Below are 25,744 nucleotides of genomic sequence, written 5' to 3'. Positions count from 1 at the left end.
GACTCCATATCTCATCTGTATACACTGAGATACCTAGTTTCTCAATAAACAGCAATAAATAATATTAATAATGACAGAATAACATGATATAGAACAAAACATGAGTAACAATTGTGATCATATTTTTGCTCCAGACAGTGAGAGAACACACAAGAAGGAGACAAGAGGGGGAAGCAATTTAATTAAGAAGATGCATATTAACTACCAGAACTGTTCAAGACTTTGTCTTAGGCAATCAGTGATATAACAGCAAAATAACAGCAACAAAATCAGCAGAAGAGTGTGGGAAACACACACACACACACACACACACACACACACACACACACAAACATGCACAATTTTGTAGATTAAGGGGGTCTTTTTTCATTCCTTTTCAGTGCTGAAAGTATATGGAATTTTTACCACATTGTGTAAGATTTGTAGAATAAGGGACTTTCCTCTTTTTCACACTGCTACTTTCACCTTAAATTCAGGACTTTGGACACATGGGTTAGCCCTCCACAGGGATAATACATTTTGGAACATTTCCCATTAAAAGTTGGGTAAGTTTCAAATATTCACTAAATGTTTACTTGTGGAGGTCCTACTTTGGTGACAAACCCAAGGAAGTGGGGTACTAGCATTTTAATTTGACCATCTGAATATTTCAGTAAATTTACTGACAGTTTTATTTAATTCAGAAATTTACTATTTATTTTGTCATTCTTATAGAAAGTTTGATCAGTTCCCTCATTTTCACAATTTTCTCTTGTTCCTTTAAACTAATTATTGCTTCTCTTGCTAAATTATGTTTATGCAAAGAGGTTGGGCTTATCCTTTTGTAGTTCATTGTTCCTTCTTTCTGGAAATCCAGCATACATGTTTTTTTTTGATTGTTTATTTAGTGCCATTTTAGTTGCTTGGTGCTGTTGATTGGGTGCAGGGTTTATATACTATCTCCCACCAACTCTTCCTTTCAGAGTCCTTTCCCTGCTTTCTTTTCTAGAAAATATTGTGATGAGTTCTTCTACTCCATCCCTCCATTTCCACAGAGCACTCTGTCTTGAATTTTGGAATTACCAAGGTTTGGTTGACCTATATCTTATTTAAACATAAAGGATGATACCATGTAGCAAATTCAGGGAGTGTGGACTAGTTTGTCTGTCCGAAGTATGGATAAGGGAAATAATTAGGACCCAAACAAGTTATAGAGACTTTTACTAAATGTAAAATAAATTATTTTGATTATGTACAATTTTAAAAGCTTTTGAAAGAAAATGAAAGCAACCAAAATTTGGAGGAAAGCAGAACCCTGGGGAAAATTTTTGCAACAAATATCCGATAAAGGCCTTATTTCTCCAAGATACAGAGTTAAATGAAAAAGTACAAATCATTCCCAAATTGATAAATTGTCAAAGCATATGAACAGCAGTTGTTGGTGAAAAAAAATTAGTCATCTAAAATGTTCTAAATGACTGTCATTAGAGAAATTCAAATTAAAACATTTTTGAGGTACCATCTTGTACTTATCAGATTGACTGGAATGACAATAAAAGGAAAGCGACAAATGCTGGAGAGGATATGGGAAAACTGGGACACTAATGCGTTGTGATCCAACCATTCTGGAAAGCAATTTGCTACACTGCCGAAAGGGCTATAAAACTGTGCATGCATATCTTTTGATCCAGCAATATCACTGCTAGGTCTCTATTACAAGGAGCTTTTGAAAAAAGTGGGAAAGGACCTACTTGTACAAAAATTTTGTAGCAGCTCTTTTTCTAGTGGCTAAGAATTGGAAATTGAGGGGATGCCCATCAATTTGGAAATTGCTGAATAAGCTGTAGGATACAAGTGTGATGGAATATTAATGTTCAATAATAAATGACAACAGGTTGATATCAGAAAAAACCTGGAAAGACTTGAATGAACTGATACAATGTGAAGTGAGCAGAACCAACAGAATATTCTATACAGTAACAACAACTTTGTATGATGAAGAAATGTGTATGACTTAACTATTTTTCAGCAATATGATGATCTAAGGCAATCCCAAAGGACTCATGATGAAATATGCTATTTGCCTCTTAGAAAGAACTGATATTGTCTGAACTGTCTGAATACGGACTAAAACATATTTTCTTTCTCTTTTTTCTTTCTTTCCTTCCTTCTTTCTTTATATCTTTCTCTTCCTTCCTTCCTTCCTTTCTTTCTCTTTCTTTCTTTCTTTCTTTCTTTCCTTCTTTTCTTCCTTCCTTCCTTCCTTCCTTCCTTCCTTCCTTCCTTCCTTCCTTCCTTATTTTCTTCCTTCCTTCCTTCCTTTCTTTCTTTTTTTCTTTCTTTCCTTCCTTCTTTTTTTCTTTCTTTCTTATTTCTTCTTTCCTCTCTCTCTCTGTCTCTTTCAAGTCTTCTCTTACAAAATGACTACTATGTAAATAGTATACATGACAAGGGAAGGGAGGGATGGGAGGGAGGGATTGATTTGTATATCAAAGCTTAAAAAATTAAAATTATTTAAACATGAAATACTGAAAAAATAATAGATTATTACAAATACAAAAGAGGTTATATCTGGAAATCTGCTTACCATGGATACATTGTATATGTACACCCTTGTTTGTTTATTGTCTCTTCTATCAAAATCTTAGCTCCTCTACAAATCCCTAATATTAAGTTCTAGGAAAATTGTAAATGATTTTTAAATGCTTGTTGCCTAGTAGACTGACTAGAAATGTCTACTGCATCACTAACTTGTTTATTGTATTATTGGGGGAGGGTGAAAGGGGTGGAAGGTTTATCTATTCATAAAAGTGGTCTAGCACTAGGGGCATTGTCAAATTTATACATCGAGGAAAATGAAGTATCCAAAACATTGCATGTAGAAGGTATGTCTATTAGGGGGAATGATATTATGAGCTCAGGGGTGCTTGTGTCCAGTGATCTTAGGAGCAGCATCCCCAGAGAAGAGATTTTTGCCGTAGGGTTGGATGCGCTTAGATCACCAAATGGAGTCGTACTATGTATCAACTGGCTCCATCAGGTGCTTCTGAATTTGAAAGATTGTACATCTTGAAGGCCACTTTTTACAATTTATTAATTGTCCTGTGCAAGGTGAAGTCAAGAAGTCTCCATTAAGTTCTCTCAATAAGCATTTATTAATGGGCTGCTGACCAAACCTTACCCCAAGACCTGTGTGAGAAAATTAATCTAGTACATGATAACTTGCATCTAATTATGTATTTTATAATTTTATGGAAAGTCTGCTTTAATATTTGTAAAGGTGGAAAAAGATTCTAACTACAAGATGAATTTAATTTCTAGAAAATTCCAGTCTCTGAAAATGACATAGCAGAGGCATTTTTTTCTTCAATTACTTCTTTAGAGACAACACATGCAGGGTCAGTAGAGAGTCTCTAGGGCCTGGGTCCCAAAGGGCTTGGAGGCAAATGTAAGATCTTCACCACAAATACCATACTTGGGTTTCGGATAGAATAAGAGGACATGTCTGACTCTGCACTTTGCTGTTAAATGGAGACAACCACATCTTCCTTGTCCAGTAGATGAAAAAGACTGTGATTTTCTGGTAATAATGTCTATCAGTGGATTAATTCTTTGTTGATCATTAGGAAGGTATCAGGTAGGGATCTAATCATGAAATTACTATGTCACAAAATACACCATCTGTACTATAGACCAAGGAAATGAAACATCCAGGAGAGTCTATATTCTGGTGAGTATGTATGTCTGCTAAGTTCCTGCTGTATACCCTTTTTCCTGGTCTTTTGACTGAAAACTAGAAAGTTTCTTTCATAAGTTCTCTGAAATATAAGTCATAAAGGAACTCCAAAAAGGGGGAGAGGGAGGGCTTATCTCAGGTTTTCTTCATCATCTTCACCATTATCATTTGCTTTTTGGTCACCATTTCTTGTGCATGGAACCTAATATCCATCAATATTACGAGGTATCAGAAAGAGTCTCTTCCCACAAGAGCTTTTCAGTACATGTAGAAAGATGACACAAGGAAATCCAACGACCAATACCAATAACATGTAGCTATTTTTAAAAGTCCACTGGCAGTCACTATCACTACTAGAGAAATTGATGGGAATGAATAATGTGTGTGGGGTGTGTGTGTGTGTGTGTGTGTGTGTGTGTGTGTGTGTGTGTAGCAGGAGAGAAAGGTGGGATTGCTAGCAAAAATTGAACTTGAGAAAGCTATTCATGAAAAGCTGGACTTAGTAGAGATCAAAAGAAGAGGCATCAAACTTTGGGGAAAATGCTATGTACAAAGGTATGAAGGCAGGAATGCACATACTATCTTCAGAGAATAATAATCAGAGCAATTTAGCACCAACAGTAGCTTCACATAGGAACGCTGTTGGGAGATCAACCCCAAACTCCGCACCCCTATGTACATACTTCTTCCTCAAGCACTTGTCCTTTGTAGATTTCTGGTACTCCACTATAGTTACGCTGAAATTACTAGAAAACTTAGTTGTAGAAGACAGAAGCATCTTCATCAATGGCTGCATCACACAGTTTTCCTTTGGGGTCACCTGTGCCATGACAGAGAGTGTCACGTTGGCAGTGATGGCTATGACCACTTTGTTGCTATATGTTATCCTTTGATGTATACAGCTTTCATGTCCCCAAAACTCTGTCCCCTGCACTAGCATATTCCTAGGGCATAATTTCTTCTATTATATTCACTTACTCACTTCTCATATTGTCATTTTGTGAGACCAAAATCATCAATAACTTTGTATGGGAATATTCTGCCATCCTCTTTGCTTTCTGCTCTGGTAAACACTTTAGTGAGTTAATACTTTCCATCTTTGCAAATTTAAATGCATTTTGCACCCTCATCCTTATCCTTATATCCTATCTTTTTACTTTTATCATGATCCTCAAAATGCCTTCAGCCAGTGGGAGATATAAAGCTTTCTTCACTTGTGCCTCCCACTTGATGGCTGTTGCTATCTTCTATGGCACCATCCTCTTTCTCTATTGTATCCCCAATTCCCAAAACTCATGGCTTTTAGTCAAAGGGGGAACTGTTCTTTTTTTTCATGCGGTAGTGATTCCTATGCTAAATCCCTTAATATGCAGTCTAAGAAACAATGCTGTGAAGGAAACCTTGAGGAAATTAACGGATCTCAAAATAATTTCTTAATAACATCATTGCTGTGTATTCTATGACTACTGGCTAAACTTTTCTGATTCATGGTGTTTTTTAATTAATTCTCTGAGTCCTATTCTGGTATTCCCTTCTTGGTCATCACACTTTCAATTTCTACTACCATTTGAAGAATATTCAAGAACATTTTTAGACAAAGGAAGGATATTTTAAATGAGAAAAATCACTCAAATAAAAATCATTACAATATACCCCACGGTGTTACATTAACTTCAGTTGTAAAAACAAATGGATTGATTCTGCAAGATTGAATGTCAGTTTCTTTGTATTTCCACTGTTTCATAGAAAAGAGCAGAACAAAAATCTAAAGCATGACCTAGTGCAGTGATCTGGTGTTTTTTTTAAGACATCCCAGAAATAAACACCTTGAGGAGGGACCATATTCATTCCTGGAAGAGAATGATGGTCACCAACTCCTGAAGCAACTCAGTTGGCTGATAGAGTTCTCATAAAGCCAAGTTTAGTACTGCAACGTGCCTAGTACAATTCTTGTAACATAATAGAAGCTTAATAAGTGTTGATTGTTGATTGATTGACTCATTTGTAGGGTAGAGACAAAGATTCCTCATTTTCCTTTGTTTCAATATGAGTAACTATCACAGAAATTGGCCTCCAATTTTTTTGATTTATTTTATTTTTGATTAATGGAATAAAACCTGCCTTTCCAAAATGTAGCATAATAAAAAAAAAGATGATTGCACAAGGAGCTAGATATTAATTGTGTGCAAATTGTTCTTCCTTTTTAAAAGCATTTCTATTTTTCTTGATGTAAGGTATAAAACATTTCCATAAGATTTTACCACAAAAAGATGATTGTACATGAAATGAACATCTACTGTGCACAACTTACTATTACCTTCAAATACACAACAAAATTATTAAGTAAAAATTTCCATCCCCCCAGACCTAGAGATTCCTACCATTAGACAGAAATATACTATATATATATATATATATATATTTTTATATATATATATATATTTATATATATATATATGTGTGTGTGTGTGGTGTGTGTGTCTGCATCTATCTATCTATATCTATATCTGTATCTGTGTATGTCTATATCTATATCTATATCTATCTATCTATCTCTTCATATCTAAATATATAGTGTTTGTCCTTCATTTTTTAAGAGGACTGTGACATCAGGGAAATGATGACATGACTTGCAGTTGACTTTGATTTGAGTGACAGAGGGCTGTGTAAGATCACCAGCCTCACTTTCTCCTCCAGAGCCATATGGATCCACTGACCAGAGATTCATCAAGATTACTGGAGATGACTCAGGATGCAATGGGGGACCCTGCCCCTTTTAGGCTAAGGCCCTTTTATGAATTCACTTAGAGTGAGGCAATGCCCATTCAATGAATAGGCCGCTTTAAGAAGTGAATCAAGGGATGGCTTCTTTATTAGAAAAAAAAAGTTAAGAAAATCAAGCTGGGAGGGGAATAACCTCAGGGCTGCAGTTGACATTCACTCTAAGGGGAACCCAATATACAGTTATTAAGTGGAGCTTGGGCAGGGACCTATTGAGGTTCAATCTATGAGCTCCAGGGTTTATGGTTTTATGAAAGAAATAAAGAGAGAGACAGAGAGAGAGAGAGAGAGACAGAGAGAGAGAGAGAGAAAGCAAGGAAAAAAGCAAGCAAGAAAGAAAGAAAAGAAAGAGAAAGACTTGCATATACATACAGGAATACACATACATATATGTATGCAAATATACATATATACATATGTACATATATGTGCATATATGGATGTGTATATACACACACAAACACATCTATACATATTTAAACATATGTACATATATGTAAAATCATGTTGTACATACTGATTTTTATCAGTTCTGTTTCTGGATGTATTGTCTTTCTTCATATGTTCTTTATAGTTAATTTGAGTATTTAAAATGGGACAAAATAACTTATTTGTTCAAAGTCATTGTTAAAACAATACTGCTGTTACTGTATATAATGTTCTCCTGGTTCTGCTCATTTTGTTCTTCATTATTTTATGCAACTCTTTCCATGTTTTTTTTCTAAAATCATTGAGCAACTAATTTCTTACAGAAGAGTAGTCTTCCATCACAATTATGTGCCACAACTGGTTCAGCCATTCCTCATATATATATATACGTACACACACACACACACACACATATACACACACACACACAAACGCACATATAAATATGTATATATCAAATTAAATACATGATTCAAAATATGTTATATTCCTCTTAAATATATACTAAAGTAACAAAGTAAATTTATTTTCCCTTTTTTTGCACTGCCCCCTGCCCTAGAGATGTCTACCAATAGACACACACACACAAACACACACACACATATACTCATGTAAAATCATTGTTTAAATACTTATCTTCATCAGTTCTTTCTCTGGAAGTAGATAATGTCTTCCTTCATATGTCCTTTGTAGTTAGTTTGGGTATTTATAAGTTAAAATGACGTAGTTGCTCAAAATTTTCCTTAAAACAATATTGTTTTTATTGTGCAGAACATTGTCTAGCTTCTGATCATTTTGATTTTCTTTTTTATTATTCAATTTATTTATTTTCTGTTCTCAATATTCAATTCACAAAATTTTGAATTCCAAATTTTCTCCCCATCCCTTCCTTCCCCCCACCCTAGGACAGCATAAATTCTGATTCCCCCTTCCTCTAATCACCCCTCCATTCTACCACACCCCCCTTCTCTTATCTTCTTCCTTTCTGTTTTCCTGTAGGGCAAGATAGACTTTTGTACCCCACTGTCTGTGTATATTATTTCCCAGTTGCATGTAAAAACAATTTTTATCATTCATGTTTAAAGCTTTGATTTCTACATTTCTCTCCCTTGCTTCCTCCCACCCTCCCTCATTAAGAAGGCAAGCAATTCAATATAAGTTATACATGTGTAGTCATAAAAAAATCACTTCTGTAAGAGTGATGTTGTGAAAGATTAACTTCCCTCTATCCTGTCCTGCCCTCCATTTATTTTATTCTCTCCTTTGACCTGTCCCTCCACAAAAGTCTTTGCTTCTGATTATCCCTGCCTCCAATTTGTCATCCCTTCTAATATCCCCCCTCTCGTATCTCCTTCCCCCCTGCTTTCCTGTAGGGTAATATAGATTTTCATAGCCAATTGTTATTCCTTTCTTAAGCCAAATCTAATGAGATTAAGGCTCACTTGTTCCCTCTCATCTTTCCTCTTTTCCCCTCCATTGTAAAAAGCTCTTTCTTGGCTTTTTATGTGAGATGTTTTACAACATTTTTCCTCTTTCTTTCTCTTTCTCCCAGTAAATTTGTCTCAACAAATAATTTTATTTTTTAGATATCATTCTTTCATATTCAGCTCACCCTGAGCCCTCTGTCTATATGTGTGTATGTGTATACATGTATATATATATATATGCATATGTGTGTATATGTATGTGTGTATGTATTTATAGATATGTATATGCACATATAATATTTATGTGTATGTATATGGAAGGAGATATGTGTGTATGTGTATTCCTTCCAACTACCCTAATACTGAGAAAGATGTCATGAGTTACAAATGTCATCTTTCCATGTAGGAATGTAAACAGTTCAGCTTTAATAAATCCCTTATGGTTTCTCTTTTCTCTTTACCTTTTCATGCTTCTCTTGATTTTTATATTTGAAAGTCAAATTTTCTATTTAGCTCCAGTCTTTTCAATAAGAATCCTTGGAAGTCCTCTATTTCATTGAAATTCCATTTTTTTCCCTTCAAGTAATATACTCAGCTTTGCTGGGTAGGTGATCCTTGGTTTTACTATCTGCTTTGACCTCTGGAGTATCATATTCCAAGCCACCAAACAGCTCTGTGCAGAAGCTGCTACATCTTATGTTATCCTGATTATGCTTCCACAGTACTTTAATTGTTTCTTTCTGGCTACTAGTACTATTTTCTGGGAACTCTGGAATTGGGCTATAATATTCCTAGCAGTTTTCCTTTTGGGATCTCTTTCAGGAGGTGATCAGTGGATTCTTTCCATTTCTATTTTAACCTCTGGTTCTAGAATATCAGGGCAGATTTCCTTGATAATTTCTTGAAGGATCATGTCTAGGCTCTTTTTATTCATCATGGCTTTCAGGTAGTCCAAAAATTTTTAATAATCTCTCCTGGATCTATTTTCCAGGTCAGTTGTTTTTCCAATGAGATATTTCACATTGTCTTCTATTTTTCATTCTTTTGATTCAGTTTTATAATTTCCTAATTTCTCTTCCAAGAATTGTCTTCCATTTGCTCCATGGTAATTTTTAAGGAATTCTTTTTTTCAGTGAGCTCTAGGACCCCCTTTGCCATTTGGGTTAGTCTATTTTTAAGGTGTTATTTTCTTTAGCATCTTTTGGGATCTCCTTTAGTAACTTGTTGACTGGTTTTTCATGATTTTCTTTCATCACTCTCATTTCTCTTCTCAATTTTGCCTCTACTCCTCTTACTTGGTTTTCAAAATCCTTTCTGATCTCTTTGATAGCCTAAAACCAATTCATACTATTTCTTGCAGGCTTTGGATGCAGGGGTTTTGACTTTCTTGTGTTCTTCTGGTTGTATGTTTTGATTTTCCTTGTCACCAAGGACATAAATAAATACTTTTTCACCCACAAAGTAATCTACCATATCCTTTTGACTTTAGGCATGATGATCTTTGACAGAAAACAAGTTGCTGCAGTCATATTCATTTTCTTGGGATTCTCTGACTACCCAGAATTTCAGATTGCTCTTTTTCTGATTTTCTCAGCCATCTATGTAATCACTGTGATGGGGAATCTTGGAATGACTACAGTCATTTTTGTGAACACCAAATTACAAAATCTGATGTATTTTTGCTTCCTTAAATACTTGCCCTTTGTGCATTACTTTTACTCCCCTGCTTTTATTTCAACGCTGTTGAAAAACTTAGTTTGTAAGATAAGACAATGTCTATCCCTACTTGAATCACAGAATTCTTTTTTATTGATAACTATGCTTTGATTGACACATCCATAGAGGCAGTGATGGTATATGACCACTTTGCAGCCATCTGTAATCCACATTTTATAGACGGTTATCATGTCCCAGAAATGCTGTGCCCTGCTGAAGGGTGCAGGATACTCCTGGGGCACTCTCTTCTCTTAGCTCTTCACCTAGTACTCTCTCCTTGTATTATCTTTTTTGTGGCATTGATATTGTTAACAATTTAATCTGTAGATATTCTGAGATACTCTCTCTCCTGCTCTCATAAGCAATTTAGTGAGATGTTAATTTTCATAATTGAAAATTGAACACAATAATTGGACATAAGCACACTTGTGTTCATATTCCTCTGTTACACTTTTATCTTTGTACCTGCCAAGACACTGCATTCTGGTAGGACAAAGCATAAGGCCTTCTCCACTTGCACCTCTTACCTGCAAGCTGTGGGAGTCTTACATGGAATAGCTCTTTTCCTCTACTGTATACCTGTATGGTTAACCTATTCTTAATCTATGGACGTTTCCATCCATTAATAGGTCCATGTGACCTGGTTAAGTCACATGGAAGCCTGAGTCACATGAGGTGGGAGGAGCTTGCTGAATGGGCGGAGCAGGAAGTTGGGCAGAGCAGTTAGAGCCCAGGGAGGAAGCAGGCAGCTGGCTGTGAGTTTTTGTTTCTGGGAATGACACGGGAGGGGGAGGTTATGGGGACCGAGGTGGGAGGGGAGGAATGAGGTTGGGGTTGGGGGTGGAGGCAGGGCAGAAAGCTTGGGAATGGCATTGCCCACGATAGAGAGATCAGGAAGAATTCAGAGGAAAGCTTCTTTTCCCTGTTGGCTTCATCCGTTAGAATGGAAGTTTTATTTTTTTAATTAGATTTTTTTATTTTTAGTTTACAACACTTAGTTTTACATGTTCTTGAGTTTCAAATTTTCTTTCCTTCCCTCCCCTCCCCCATGCCCCCCAAGACAGCATTCAGTCTGATGTAGATTCTACATAGACCTTCACATTAAACTTATTTACACAATAGTCAAGTTGCAAAGAGGAATTATGACTAGTGGAATGAATCGTGAGAGAGAAGAAACAAAACCAACAAAAAGAAAGTGGAAAAAAAAAGAGAGAGAGAGCAGTTTGCCTTAATCTGCATTCAGACTGCACAGTTCTTTCTCTGAAGGTAGCTCACTTTTTTCCATATTGAGTCCTTGGGAGCTGGCTTTGAGCCTTGTATTACTGAGGAGAGGTAAGTCCATCAGCATTAGTTATCACAGAGAATCAATATGTCTGTGGTTGCGTATAATGTTCTCCTGGTTCTGTTCTTCTCACTCAGCATCAGATCATGTAGGTCTTTCCAAGTTATTATGAAGTCGGTATCTTCCCCATTTCTAATAGCACAGTAGTATTCCCTTACATTCATATACCACAATTTGTTTAGCCATTCCCCAATTGATGGGCACCCCCTTAACTTCCAATTTTTTGCCACCACAAAAAAACAGCTATAAATATTTTTGTCCATACAGGTCCCTTTCCCACTTGTGTGATTTCTTTGGGATATAGCCCTAGGAGTGGTATTGCTGGGTCAAAGGCTGTGAACATTTTATAGCCATTTGGGCATAGTTCCAAATTGCTCTCCAGAATGCCTGGATCTGTTCACAACTCCACCAACAATGTATTAATGTTCTAATTTTCCCACATCCTCTCCAGCATTTATCATTTTCCTGTTTTGTCATGTTAGCTAATCTGACAGGAGATATGTGGTATGTAAGAGTTGTTTCGATTTGCATTTCTCTGATCAATTGTGATTTAGATTATTTTTTCATGTGCTTATAGATCTCTTTAATTTCTTTCTCTGAAAACTGCCGGTTCATATCATTTGACCATTTCTTAATTGGGGAATGACTTTTATTCCTATAAATTTGGCTCAGCTCCCTGCATATTTTAGATATGAGGCCTTTATCAGAGACATTAGTTGTAAAGATTTTCTCCCAGTTTTCTGCTTCCCTCCTAAACTTTGTTGCATTGGCTTTGTTTATACAAAAACTTTTCAGTTTAGCATAATCAAAGTTATCCATGTTGCGTTTTGTAGTGCTCTCTATCTCTTGTTGGTTCATGAATTCTTCCCTTTCCCATAAATCTGAGAAGTAAACTATTCTTTCCTCTCCTAAATTGTTCATAATTTCAGCCTTTATTCCTAAATCCATGTACCCATTTTGACTTTCTTTTGGTATGTGGTATAAGATATTGCTCTATGCCCAGTTTCTGCCATACTAATTTCCAATTTTCCCAGCAATTTGTGTGAAATAGTGAATTCTTAGCCCAGAAGCTGGATTCTTTGGGTTTATCAAAGAGTGGATTGCCATAGTCATTGACTACTGTGTCTTGTGTACCCAGCCTTTTCCATTGATCTACCACGCTGTTTCTTAGCCAGTACCAGGTAATTTTGAGGAATGCTGCTTTATAGTACATCTGGTATGGCTAGGCCACCTTCCCTAGCATTTCTTTTCATTAGTTCCCTTGAAATTCTGGACTTTTTGTTCTTCCAGGTGAATTTTTTTATTATTTTATATAGCTCTGTAAAATAATATTTGGTAGTTCAATTCGTATGGCTCTGAATAAGTAAATTAATTTAGGTAAAATTGTCATTTTTATTATATTATCTCAGGCTAACCACAAGCAAATGATGTTATTCCATTTATTTAGATCTGACTTTATTTGTGTGAGAAGTGTTTCGTAATCGTATTCACATGTGTTCACATAGGCCCTGGGTTTGTCTTGGCAGATAGACTCCCAAAGATTTTATAGTGTCTACAGTAACTTTAAATGGAATTTCTCTTTCTATCTCTTGCTGTTGGGCTTTGTTATTAATATATTGGAATGCCAAGGATTTATGTGGGTATATTTTATATCCTCCAAGTTTGCTAAAGTTGTTTATTATTTCAAGTAGTTTTTTACTTGAATCTTTGGGATTCTCTAAGTAAATCATCATGTCATCTGCAACCAGTGATAATTTAGTTTCTTTTAAAATGGAAGTATTTGAGGCCCGGGCCTGCCGTTCTTTCTGCTTGTATTTGTACTTCTACTGCTTAGAACAGTGCCTGGAGCAGAGAAAGTAAATAAATGCTTGCTTTTGTGGAATATCAGAATCTAGAGGTGCTGATCACCAAGCTTTCTTTTTCCAGGATATTTAAGTGTCCTGGAAAACATATACATTTCAGGTTTGTCATTAACAAGAGTGTTAATTAATTTTTTAAAAATATTAAAATATGAGTTACTATGATTGTTACTACTTTTAAAATGTAATCAATTCAAACTGGATTGTTTCATGCGTTATTTTCTGAGTGTCTCTGTCTAGGACCTAAACATGTTTAATACATCCTTGATGGATGGATGTTATACCATTTTTGTTGTGCCTTTTGTTTGTCCTGGCGTGAACTATTTTAGTTCTCATCTTATTCTTCTTTATTCCATACCTGGCAGAAGTTGAATAACTGCAATAAAAAAAGAGGTAGCATCATAACTGGAAATCTCTTTACTATGCATAGATTGTATATTTACACTACTGTTTGCTTCTGTTGCAGTCTGCGCTCCTCTGTTTATCCTCAATAGTAAGTGTAGTGCTTGGAACATTGTAAGTCCATATTAAATGTTTATTACCTAGTGAACTCACTGGAGTTCACTTCATGAACTCAATTATTATATTTTTGCAGGTCAGTGAAAGAGAGAAGAAATATTGTCTAATCAGAATAGTGGCATGACTCTAGGGTCATCATTACCTTATACATCTTGTTAATGAAGTATTAGAGACATTCCTTGTGGAGAGTGTGTCTAGTGGTGGGGATAATGTTATGAGGTCAGGAGTACTAGTGTCTGGTGATAATAGTAGCAGCATCCTTACAATAGAGATTCTTTCCTTAGGGATTGTTGGTTACTAAGTGGAATTTCCTATGGCAGGAGCTAGAGGGATGGAGAAATTCTGCGTCTTGAAGCACACTTTTTACAGTGTCTTCACTGTCCTGGGCAAGGTGAAGTCCAGAAGTATCTATTGAGTTCTCTTAATAAACATTTATTAAGGTGATGCTGGTCAAACCTTAACCCAACTCCTCTGAGGGTAAATCATTGAGTTACTAGATAATTTGCATCTAATTGTATATTGTATAATATTAGGGAGAGGCTATGTTTTTTTTTGTTTGTTTTTTTTGTTTTCTTGTAGTAAACTTTTATTAGTTATATTTTTTATTTCTTTAAATTTATTTTTAGTTTACCACACACGGTTCTACATAATTTTGAGTTCCAGATTTTCTCCCCTCCCTCCTCCCTCCCTCCCCAAGATGGCATGGAATCTCATATAACTACCATGTATACCTTCACATTGAATTAATTTATACACTAGTCAAGTTGTGAAGAAGAATTATGACCAATGGAATGAATCATGAGAAAGAAGAGACAGAACCAAAAAAAACCCCAAAAACGAAAATAAAAGAGAAGAAAAAAGGCGAGCATGTAGTGCGCCTAAATCTGTATTCAAACTTCACAGTTCTTTCTCTGGATGAAGATAGCATTCTCCATCGTGAATCCCCTGGAGTTGTCCTTGCACCTTGCGTTGCTGAGAAGAGAGAAGTGTGTCAGGGTTGGTCCTCACGGAATCCATATATCTGTAGTTGTGTACAATGTTCTCCTGGCTCTGCTCCGCTCACTCAGCATTATGTCGTGTAGGTTTTTCCAGGTTGTTACGAAGTCCGTATCATCCCCATTTCCTATGGCACAATAGTATTCCATTACCTTCATATACCACAGCTTGTTCAGCCATTCCCCAATTGATGGGCACCCCTTTGATTTCCAATTCTTGGCTACCACCAAAAGAGCCGCTATAAATATCCTTGTACATATGGGTCCTTTTCCCACTTGTGTGATTTCTTTGGGATACAACCCTAAAGGATATGAACAGGCAGTTTTCAGAGGAAGAAATTACAGCTGTCTATAGGCATATGAAAAAATGCTCTAGATCACTACTGATTAGAGAAATGCAAATCAAAACAACTCTTAGATACCACATCTCTCCTATCAGATTGGCTAAAATGACAAAACAGGATAATGATAAATGCTGGAGAGGATGTGGGGAAATTGGAACATTGTTACATTGCTGGTGGAGTTGTGAGCTGATCCAGCCATTTTGGAGAGCAATTTGGAACTATGCCCAAAGGGCTATAAAAATGTTCATACCCTTTGACCCAGCAATACCACTTCTGGGGTTGTATCCCGAAAGGCTATGTTAATATTTGTGAAGGTGGAAAAAATTCTAACTGCAAGACTAATTTGATTTTTAGAAAATTCCCTTCATTGAAAGTGTCATGGAGATTTTTGAAAAAAAATTATTTCTTTTGAGACCACATCTGTAGGGTCCCTAGAGAGTCTCTAGGGCCTAGATCCCAAAGGTCTTCTAGCAAATGTAAGATTCTTCAGATAAGTACCATACTCAGGTTTGAAATAGGGTAGAAGGCAGTCTCTCTTACTCTGAACTTTGTTGTAAAATGAAGAGAATCCCATTCTCCTCATACTGTCAGTGAAAAAGACTGATTTTTCCCTCAATAATGTATACAAGTGGATTAATTATTAGTTTGATAATTAATAACAGTTTGGGAAAGTATCTAATCATGAAATTGCTATGTCACAAGATACACCATCTATACTATGGATCTAGGAAATGAAGCATGCAGGACAGGCTATGTTCTGGTGAATAGATTTGTCTGGTAATTTCCTCCTGTCCACTTTTTCCTGGTCTGTTGAATGGAAACCAGAACATTCTTTTCATACTTTCCCAGAAATATAAATCAGAAAGGAACTGCCGAAAAAGGGGGAGTGGGAGGGCTTATATGGGACCATCCTCTTACTCCTCACCATCATCATCATCGTTCACTTTCTGGTCACCATTTTTCTGCAGGAAATCTGATATTCCTGAATATTAGTAGGAATCATATAATGCCCTTTCCCTCAAAGGGTTTTCAATCCATGTGGAAAGATTAGATAGGTATATACAAAGACCAGTGCCAATACCATGTGGTTCAGGTTAAAGGTCCACCAGAATTTACAAACAAGTCTACAGAAATTGAGAGGAATGAAACATATTTCTGAGTGAGGAGAGTAGGATTGTGAACAGCTTGGCCAAACTATGCATAAAAGGCTAGGCTAAATTTAGTAGGGATCGAGAGAGATGGCATCACACTTTGGAGGAAATAGTATGGAAAAAGTCATGAAGACAGAAATGTATATGTTATCTTCAGATAATAATGAACTGACCGTGTGACTTCACATAGGAAAATTTGCTGTGACACAATGTTAGAAAGAAACTGAATTATATATGTGGCAAAATAAAATGGAAAAAAAAAACAAGCTGCAATTAGTAAGGAGCAGTAGAGAGGAATCATAGTAGGGTATATTTAATGTTAGATTGGGAAGAGGGACAGTGTTGGTTCATATTATGGCTGAGAAACATCCTAGCAAAGAGAAAATGGGGCGGGGGGGGAGTGAGTTAAACTCTCTATTCCTAAAGAATTCCTTGAAGTTCTAAATTGTAAAAAGTCTCTGAAGGTATATTAACCGAGGTGGTTTACATGTCTAAAGCTCCTTATATCTCTGGAATCAAAGATCCAGATCAAGCACAAAAATCCATCACTTAATTAATAATGATATTATTTGACCCTTAAGTATCAATTAGATTATGCTTTGAAGTTTATTATTTTTAAAGTTCTCTCCTCAAAGATTTGTAGAATAATGTACAACTATAAAACGTATAGAAACACAAACATGCTGTCAACTTAAATCTTGCACAATAATGCAGTGGTTTGATGGAGATACACTGATGCATTAAAAGACTATAATGCCAGCTGAATGGACAAGTATTAATGATGCAATAAATCCTGAAATGAACCGTGGATGGGAAGGGGAGCATCAATCCTCCCTTCAAAGGAGTAGTGTAGAATCAGTATTAGAGGGGTGGAAATTACAAAGAAAGAAATTTGGGCTTGATGTGAGTCAGATTTTCTGAACAATGAAAGCTTATTAAAGGTGGAACAGACTAACTTATTGATGTGGTTCCCTGCAGGTTCCAAGGACATTCCTCGTTCTCCTCCTTTTAATGTTTATATTTATCAGTTGTGTGTATCTTGTTTCAACACATAAAAAAAAACCCTAAAGCTATAAATATGCATTTCCTGACACCAAGGGACTCATAATCCATGTGAGGGAGGGGGAAATTTCCATACAGAGTCCATACTAATACTAAAACAAAAGTAAAAGCCTAATGTGTCTTACAAAAATTGTGTTACAGCTTTGAAAGGAGAACTGGACAGAGATGTTTAATGAGCAAAGAATGGTGAAGCAATGGTTTGAAAATTAGGAAAGATTTGCTCAGTACTTAAGGAAAATTTTAGATTTCTACGATTAGAAAAGCAGAAAAAGGTCACTGAGGGAAGAGGTATTGTGTGAGCAAAGGTTTGGAGCCAAGAATCTACATTTTGTTTATGGTAGAAGATGATAAAAGTTGGTTTGAAACTGATACTAGCTGTATATAATTGGGATGGAAAATCAGAGCTGTTGAAAGATTGTGGAAGAACTTGAATGACAAGCTAATAGTCTACATGGTTTTGATGATAATTTCATACAGAATTTTTACCATTTTACAATTGATTGATTTTGAAGAGGAGGGGAAATGAAGTGAAAAACAGTGAGATGTGGACACAGAGGAATCATCTCAGGCAAATGACTCTACTGTTTAATACCTAGGTGATCTTGGATAAATCATTTTACATCTTGGTGCATCAGTCTCCTGTGAAATGAAGGGCTGGACTAGAAGGCTGATGAGTCTTCAAGCCCTAAATCTAGGTTAATAAATCATAAACCTGTAGCCATAGGACCACTGACCTACAAATTCTTTGAAGACACCAGAAATGCAGAAGATAAGGGTGAGGTTTAAAAAGCAGCCAAAAATCTAGAAATATAAAGAGATAGATATGTAGAAATATTTTTAGGGAACCTAGCACTGGGCTACCCACACTTTTGTTTTGCATTTGGTATTCTTAACTACCCTGCTTGTGTCTGTTTACACAAACATATACATTTACACACTATATATACACATACATATATGTATGTATACATATATGCATATACATATACACATACATACATACATGTGCAACAAGTCCAGGAAAAGCAGTGTGGTACAATGGAGAGAATGGGTCAGGGAGATCCTTATTCTACCTCTATCTCTGAAGATCTTATTAGGGAGTATTTAAATGGACAAGTCATTAGGCTACTTTTTGTCTCAGGCAATAAGACTGAAAAAAAAACCCTGAAAAACATGGGGTAGCTAGGTGGCGTGGTGGGTAGAGCACTGGCCTAGAGTTGGGAAGGTCTGAGTTCAAATCTTGCCTTAGACACTTAGTTGCTGTCTCACCCCTTGGCAAGTCATTTAACCCAATTTCGTTTGGTTCCTCATCTGTAAAATGAACTGGAGAAGGAAATGTCAAACCACTCCAGTATCTTAGCCAACGTCCTGGGCCATTTCTGGCCATTGAACCCAGGTGGCTCCAGAGGAGAAACTGTGGCTGGTGACTTGGCACATCCCCTCCCTCACTTAGGCCCAGTTCACTTGCATCTCGTGGTGTCACCTCCCTGATGTCATGGTCCTCTTTAAAAACAAAAGACAACAAAACATCTTAGCCAAGAAAATCCCAAATAGGATCAGGAATAGTTGGACGTTACTGAAAAATGACTGAAAGCTTTTGGTAGCTTTTAATTATATGTTATAAACAGCTCTTACAATGCAATGTGGCATCTTCCTTCCCATATCAGTGTGTTAACTGATCATACATGTGAGACTTTGGTGAAGCCATTTAAAAGGTCACAAGGAGAAATAGGTTGTGATAGATAGGAGAGATATTGTTGTCCATTATGGTCAGTAGAATACACAGATATCTGAAGAAGAAGAAAAATGGCAGTTCACTAGAAATTATTAAATTTCAACTATCGCCACAGCTTTATAGCAGAAAAATCATAATTAAGGAAAAATATCCTCAAGGCATAAAGTTTGGCTCAAGATAGAAAAGAATACATAAGTGGAATAAGCTAGAATTTGTACATTTAAAGAAGGAAGGGGGGATAAAGAAAGGATGGAAGATACATGTGGAGATATTTCGAAGCAGTGGAGACTGGACTGGAAAATTGAACAGTGATTTTCCTGAATGAAAAGTGACATTGGAATGTGCCATACATCTCTATTTACCACTTTGGGTATTTTTAGTTTTCAGGTAGCAAGTTGTATCACTGCCATTATTCTTGGACACTCACCAAAGTGGGGAACGTACTAATATTACATTTCTATAAAAAAGATAAATCAAAATTGAAATGCTAATGCCCATTCCTTCTTCCCTGACCCATTTTATAGTCCACACACCTCAGTCGTGAGTAACTTAACTCTCAGGGAACTATGTCTCTACCACCTTTGATCTCTGTCTCTGTCTTTCTCTGTCTCTCTGTCTCTCCCCCCATTCATTTTTTACTTCATATGTTTTATTTCATGTTTTCGAAATCTTTACTCTTTGGAAGATAATTACCAAATTGTAGTGTTTTCTAAAGGGATTGGCACAAGTACTTCCTGGCTGGAAAAACAAAGCGTCAGGTCCCCACATTACCCCACTTAAGGCTTTCTCTACTATTTCTGAATAGCTTCACAGTGGATTTCTTTCATTAAAGCCACGAGCTCTAAAGAATCAATTTCAGGAGTTTTGATCTGGGATTCAACTAATAGGGATCTTCTGTATTTATCTGGGTATTCATCCAACTACAAAGAGCGGGAAGGATGACTTTAAAACATTGAATGTATAATGTTAGACCTGGAAAAGGAATTTAAATATTTTCTAGTCCAACCTAATATTTTACAGTACAGCGGAAATAAATCTGGTGCAGGAGTCAGGGAGACCTAAGTTCAAATAGGACCTCAGATATTTTTAGTTGTGTAAAACTGGTCAATTCATTTTTATCTGTTTACATCAGTTTCCCAAACTATGACATTGGGTTAATAGCCCTTATGTCTCCAGATTATTTCAGGATCACTTAGATAAAAATTGTAAAGCACTAAGCAAAGTAGCTGGCACAGAGAAAATGTTGTATAAATGTTAATTATTATTATTGTTTTTGTTGTTATAAAACTCAGGCAAAATAGGTGAAGTGATTAATTAATGATTACATGGTGTTAAGATTCACCATTAGGATTGAAGCCATTAAACAACTAACAACTAACATTAATACGGCTCTGATTATATGCTGGGTGTTGTCTTAAGCACTTTAGAAATATCCTAGTTGATCTTCAAAACAACCCTACTAAGTAGGTACTATCATTTTCCTCATTTTAAAAATGTGGAAACTGAGAAAAACAGAAGTTAAATATTTTTTCTCAGTGTTAGAAAGCAAGTAAGTGTCTGAAGCTAGGTTTGAACTCAGGTTTTCCTAGGTCCACACTTAAGAATCTGCCACTTAGCTGCCTCTAGAGCATCCTAATGCTAAATATGAATTTTATAATAATGGGCATATTACCTCAAAGTTATCATATAGATATAGTTAGATAGATAGACAGATAGATAGTTGCTACGTGAAAGAGAACTGAGACTTACTCTACTGGGTTGCAGAGAACTGAGCTGTGCTACATCAAAAGGATAACAATGACATATTCAAGATGACACAGAGAATACCAAATCTGGAGGAAAGATGAACCACCTTTGTCCTTATATTTGGAAGTTTGAATAAGTGAAATAGGCTGCCTTAGGAGTTAGTGCATTCCCCATCACTTAAGGGTTCTGCATGTGCTATACTTTCTGCGACGGACATTTGTTAAAGTACAGATTGAGTTTGTGTGAATCTATAATCATTTGTATTTTTAGAATATTCTCTGTCTCACTGTTTCTTTGATTTCATTCGTATTCCATGATTGTTTTCTTAATCTAAGTGTAAAGGATTTGAAAGAAAGTGCTAACTTTGGAGCTAATCCTATTATTATCTCTATAAAATTGTAACAATAATAACTTCTAATTGATACTCTTCCCTTATCCTATATTCCTCAGTTTCATTTGTTTTGCTTTTCATGATCCATCTCTTATTCTCTTCGACAGGAATCATGATGAGCTCTGACAAGAATCAGAGTACTGAGGTCGTGTTCATCTTCTTAAGATTCTCTGATTACCCAGAGCTCCAGGTGCCCCTCTTTCTACTGTTCCTCACTGTCTATGCAGTTGCTGTGGTGGGGAATGTGGGCATGATTGTGGTCATCAAGATCAATCCCAAACTCCACACCCCTATGTACTTTTTCCTTAAGCACTTATCTTTTGTGGATTTCTGTTACTCCAGTATAATTACACCAAAATTACTAGAAAACTTACTTGTAGATGACAGAAGCGTCTCCATCAAATGCTGCATCGCACAATTTTCCACTGGCGTCACCTGTGTGGCAACAGAGATGGTCATGTTGGCAGTGATGGCCTATGACCGTTTTGTTGCTATATGTTATCCTTTGCTATATACAGTTTCCATGTCCCCAACACACTGTGCCCTGCTAGTGACTGTTGCATATGCTTGGGGAATAATTTCTTCTACTGTACTCACCTATGCACTTCTTGTATTGTCATTTTGTGAGACCAAAATCATTAGTAACTTTGTATGTGAATATTCTGTCTTCCTATCTGCTTCCTGCTCTGATAAACACTTCAGTGAGATAATGCTTTTTATCTTTGCAAATCTCAGTGCATTTTGCACTCTCATCATTATACTTACATCCTCTCTTTTTATTTTTGTCACGATCCTCAAAATGCATTCAGCTAGTGGAAGATATAAAGCTTTCTCCACTTGTGCCTCCCACTTGACAGCTGTTACCATCTTCTATGGCATCATCCTCTTCCTCTATTGTATTCCTAATTCCAAAAACTCATGGCTTGTGGTCAAAGTGGGATCCATTTTGTATCTTGTAGTGATCCCTATGCTAAATCCCCTAATATACAGTCTAAGGAACAATGATGTGAAGGAAACTTTCAGGAAAATAAAAGATCTCAAAACTATTTCTCAGTAAGATCATTTACATGGATTCTATGAATACTGGCTAAACTGTTCTGATATAATTTATGGTGATTTTTAATAAATTCTTTGAGTCCTATTCAGTTACTCTCCTCTCTGGTGGTCATACCTTCAGTTTCTACAAGCATCTGAAAGATAGAAAGTTCTTATGCAATTGAAGCAAGGATGTTTGAAATGAGAAAAAAACCAGTGCCAGAAAATCATGACAATATACTCCATGATGTAGTTTCAACCTCAGAACGTTTCATTAAAACTCCTTGACAATTTATTGTAAAAATAAATCTACCAATTCTCCAAGAGTGAATGCTCATTTCTTATTTTCTTCAATCTTCATGTTTCCACTACTTCAAAGAAAATATTGGAATACTAATGTAAGGTGTGAGCCAGTGGGGTGAGCAGGAGTCTGCTGGAGTCCTGCCAGACACAAAAAACCTTGATGAGTGACCATACTCAATATTGAAAGAGAGTAATAGTCACCCACACCTGGAGGAAGTCAATTAATACAATTCTTATAAAGCTAATTTAGTCCTACAAAATGCTTTGTACAGCTTTCCTAACAGAGTGAAGGCTTAATAAGCCCTGGGCCATTGATTCGTTTGTAGTGTGGAGACAGTGATTGCTGGCTCTCCTCTTTCATCATGAGCAACTCTATAATAGAAATTGCCTTCCAATTTATTTCTGTTTTTACTTAATACAATAAAACAACCATTTCCATAACATAGTATAATTAAAAATGATTATATGTGAATCTGGAAATCTGTTATGCACAATGTGTTGTTTCTTTTAAACACATATTAAATTGTCATGTAAATTTCTTTTTTCCATTTTTTCCCTCTGCTGCCCTGCCCTAGAGATGACTGCCATTAGACACAAATGTGTGCATATATCTGTGTTTCTATACACATATGAACAAATATACATACACACATATATTTATAGTGTGTATATGTAAAATCATTGTATGTGTACTTCTATATATCAGTTCTTTCTCTGCATATATTGTCTTCCTTCAAATGTCCTCTGCAGTTAATTTCATTATTTATAGCAATCAAAATGACTTAGTCATTCAATGTTGTTATAAAAACAATATTGCTGTTACAGAATAAAACATTTTCTTGATTCAGCCTATTTCACTTTCATTATTATATACAAGTCTATCTGTGGTAGAACAGCAAATTCTTCAACCTTGGTTCCTACCCCAGAGTCAACAAAGTGGCAAGACAGAACTCAAAATGGCTGGTGATCGTCTGCAATTCAGTAGATGACGTTGGCTCAATGATTACAGTAATTTTAAAAGAACTTATATAGTTCAACACCAGTCAACGTTAATGTTGACAATAGGAAAATGAATAAATTTAGAAAGAATTCATGCAAAAACTCCCATAATAAAGCAGAGGGTTCCTTGTTTGGAAGGCTGCTATAGAAAGGTTATTTTTTTAATCATATAAGAGGACGTGTTTTGAAAACACCTAATTTTGACTTCTGTTAGATATCAGTTCACTGGTTTACTATATATATGAGATAATTAAAAGAGGCACAACATCCCTCTGTTTGAATGGGTGAATCCTGTACTGTTGTCTGCTAGCATCACATACAGAGTACAATCTTCAGATCTCAGTGACTCATCATGGGGAGGGCATAAATGAGTAGGAGAGTGCACAAAAGTGTGATGTTCATGAAGAGAAACCTCTAATGTTTTTTGCCTATACCATTTATTTTTTTTAAATATATTTTAATTTATTTTTAGTTCTCAACATTCACTTCCATGAGATTTTGAGCTTTAAATTTTCTCCCCTTCTACTTCCCCCTCCTCTACACAGCGTGCAATCTGAGAAAGGCTGTACATATACATTCATACTAAATGTTATTTTTCATATTAGTAACTATGTAAAGATTTATAACCAATGGGAGGAACCATGAGAAAGAATAAAAATACAAAAACAACAAAAGAAAAGGAGAGGAAATCGTATGCTTCCATCTGAATTCAGACTCCAAAGTTCTTTCTCTGCATGTGGATAGCATTTTCCATCATGAGTCGTTTGGAGTTGTCTTAAATCCTTACATTGCTGAGAAAAGCTAATTCTATCAAAGTCAGTCATCACACAATGTGACTTTTACTGTGTACAATGGTCTCCTGGCTCTCTTCATTTCACACAGTGTCAGTTCATGTAAGTCTTTCCAGGTTTTTCTGAAGTCTGCCTGCTCATCATTTCTTATATCAAAATAATATTGTATTACATTGATATACCACAGCTGGTTCAGCAATTCCTGAAACTGATGGATATCCCCTCCATTTCCAATTCTTTGCCACCACAAAAAGAACTGCTGTTAATATTTTTGTACATGTGGGTCCTTTTCCCATTTCCATGATCTCTTTAGGACACAGGCCTAGAAGTAACGTTGCTGGGTTAAAAGGTGTGAACAGTTTCATAGCCCGTGGGCATAGTTCCAAATTGCTCTCCAGAATGGTTGGATCAGTTCACAACTGCAACAACAATGCACTAGTGCTCCCATTTTCCCACACCTTCTCCGACGTTTATCATTGTCCTGTTCTGTCATGTTAGATAACCTGATATGTGTGATGTGGTACCTCAGAGTTATTTTGATTTGCATGTATCTAATTACCAATGATTTAGAGCATTTTTTTATATAACCATAGATAGTTTTAATTTCTTCCTCAGAAAACTGCCCGTTCATAACCTTTCACCATTTTTCCACTGGGGAATGACTTGTATTCTTATAAATTCGACTCAGTTCTCTATATATTTTGGAAATGAGGCTATTATCACAAACACTGGCTGTAAAAATTGTTTCCCAGCTTTCTGCTTCCCTTCTAATCTTGGTGGCATTGGCTTTGTTTCTGCAGTGGGAGAAGGAATTTAACTATTAGGGAACCTCTATAAACCTATGAAATTGTAGGTCTAGAAAGAGAGATGAGAAATACAGAAAGAAAGAGACAAAGACAGAAAGAGGCAGAGAGTAGAAACACCTACTCATTGGAAAAGAAAAAGAGGCAGACAGAGACAGGGCTCTCTTAGCTCTCTGTCTCTGTCTGTATGTGTCACTGTCTCTATCTCTCCGTATGTCTCTGTCTACTAAAGTTTCTGTCTCTGTCTAGGTCTTCCTCTTCCTCCCTCTCTCTCTCTCTCTCTCTCTCTCTCTCTCTCTCTCTCTCTCTCTCTGTCTTTTTCTATGTTTCTCTCTCTCTCCTCTCTCTCTTTCTTTTGCTCTGCTCTGTTTTTCCCTTCCTATCTACCTCTGCGCTTATCTTTAGCAAAATTTTTTATGCTCCTCCACTACTAGTGACTTCACTCTGAGATTATATTTCATTTATACTTCATATTACTGTGTGTGAGTGTGTGTGTGTGTGTGTGTGTGTGTGTGTGTGTGTGTAAGAGGCTGCTAGGTGGCCCTGGAGTCATTTTTTTTCTGACTTCAAATCTAGCCTGTCATAATCTATGTGAGACTTA

At 36.2% G+C, this 25,744-nt stretch overlaps 1 protein-coding gene and 1 pseudogene across 1 annotated transcript; both read left to right on the top strand.

Annotated features, from left to right (window-relative positions):
- Window positions 1-4,284: 4,284 nt before the first annotated feature.
- On the top strand, window positions 4,285-5,152 carry LOC118855023 (annotated as a pseudogene).
- A 16,172-nt stretch (window positions 5,153-21,324) lies between these two features.
- Window positions 21,325-22,269, top strand: LOC118854151 (olfactory receptor 5D18-like). Its single transcript, XM_036764489.1, has one exon. It carries the CDS (start codon window positions 21,325-21,327, stop codon window positions 22,267-22,269), a length of 945 nt encoding a protein of 314 aa, XP_036620384.1.
- The last annotated feature ends 3,475 nt before the right edge of the window (window positions 22,270-25,744 follow it).

The sequence above is a fragment of the Trichosurus vulpecula genome, chromosome 6 (genome assembly GCF_011100635.1).
Source record: "Trichosurus vulpecula isolate mTriVul1 chromosome 6, mTriVul1.pri, whole genome shotgun sequence".
In the NCBI taxonomy this organism is placed as follows: domain Eukaryota; kingdom Metazoa; phylum Chordata; class Mammalia; order Diprotodontia; family Phalangeridae; genus Trichosurus; species Trichosurus vulpecula.
Note: the sequence above shows the minus strand (reverse complement) of the source record. Positions and strands in the feature narration are given on the sequence as shown.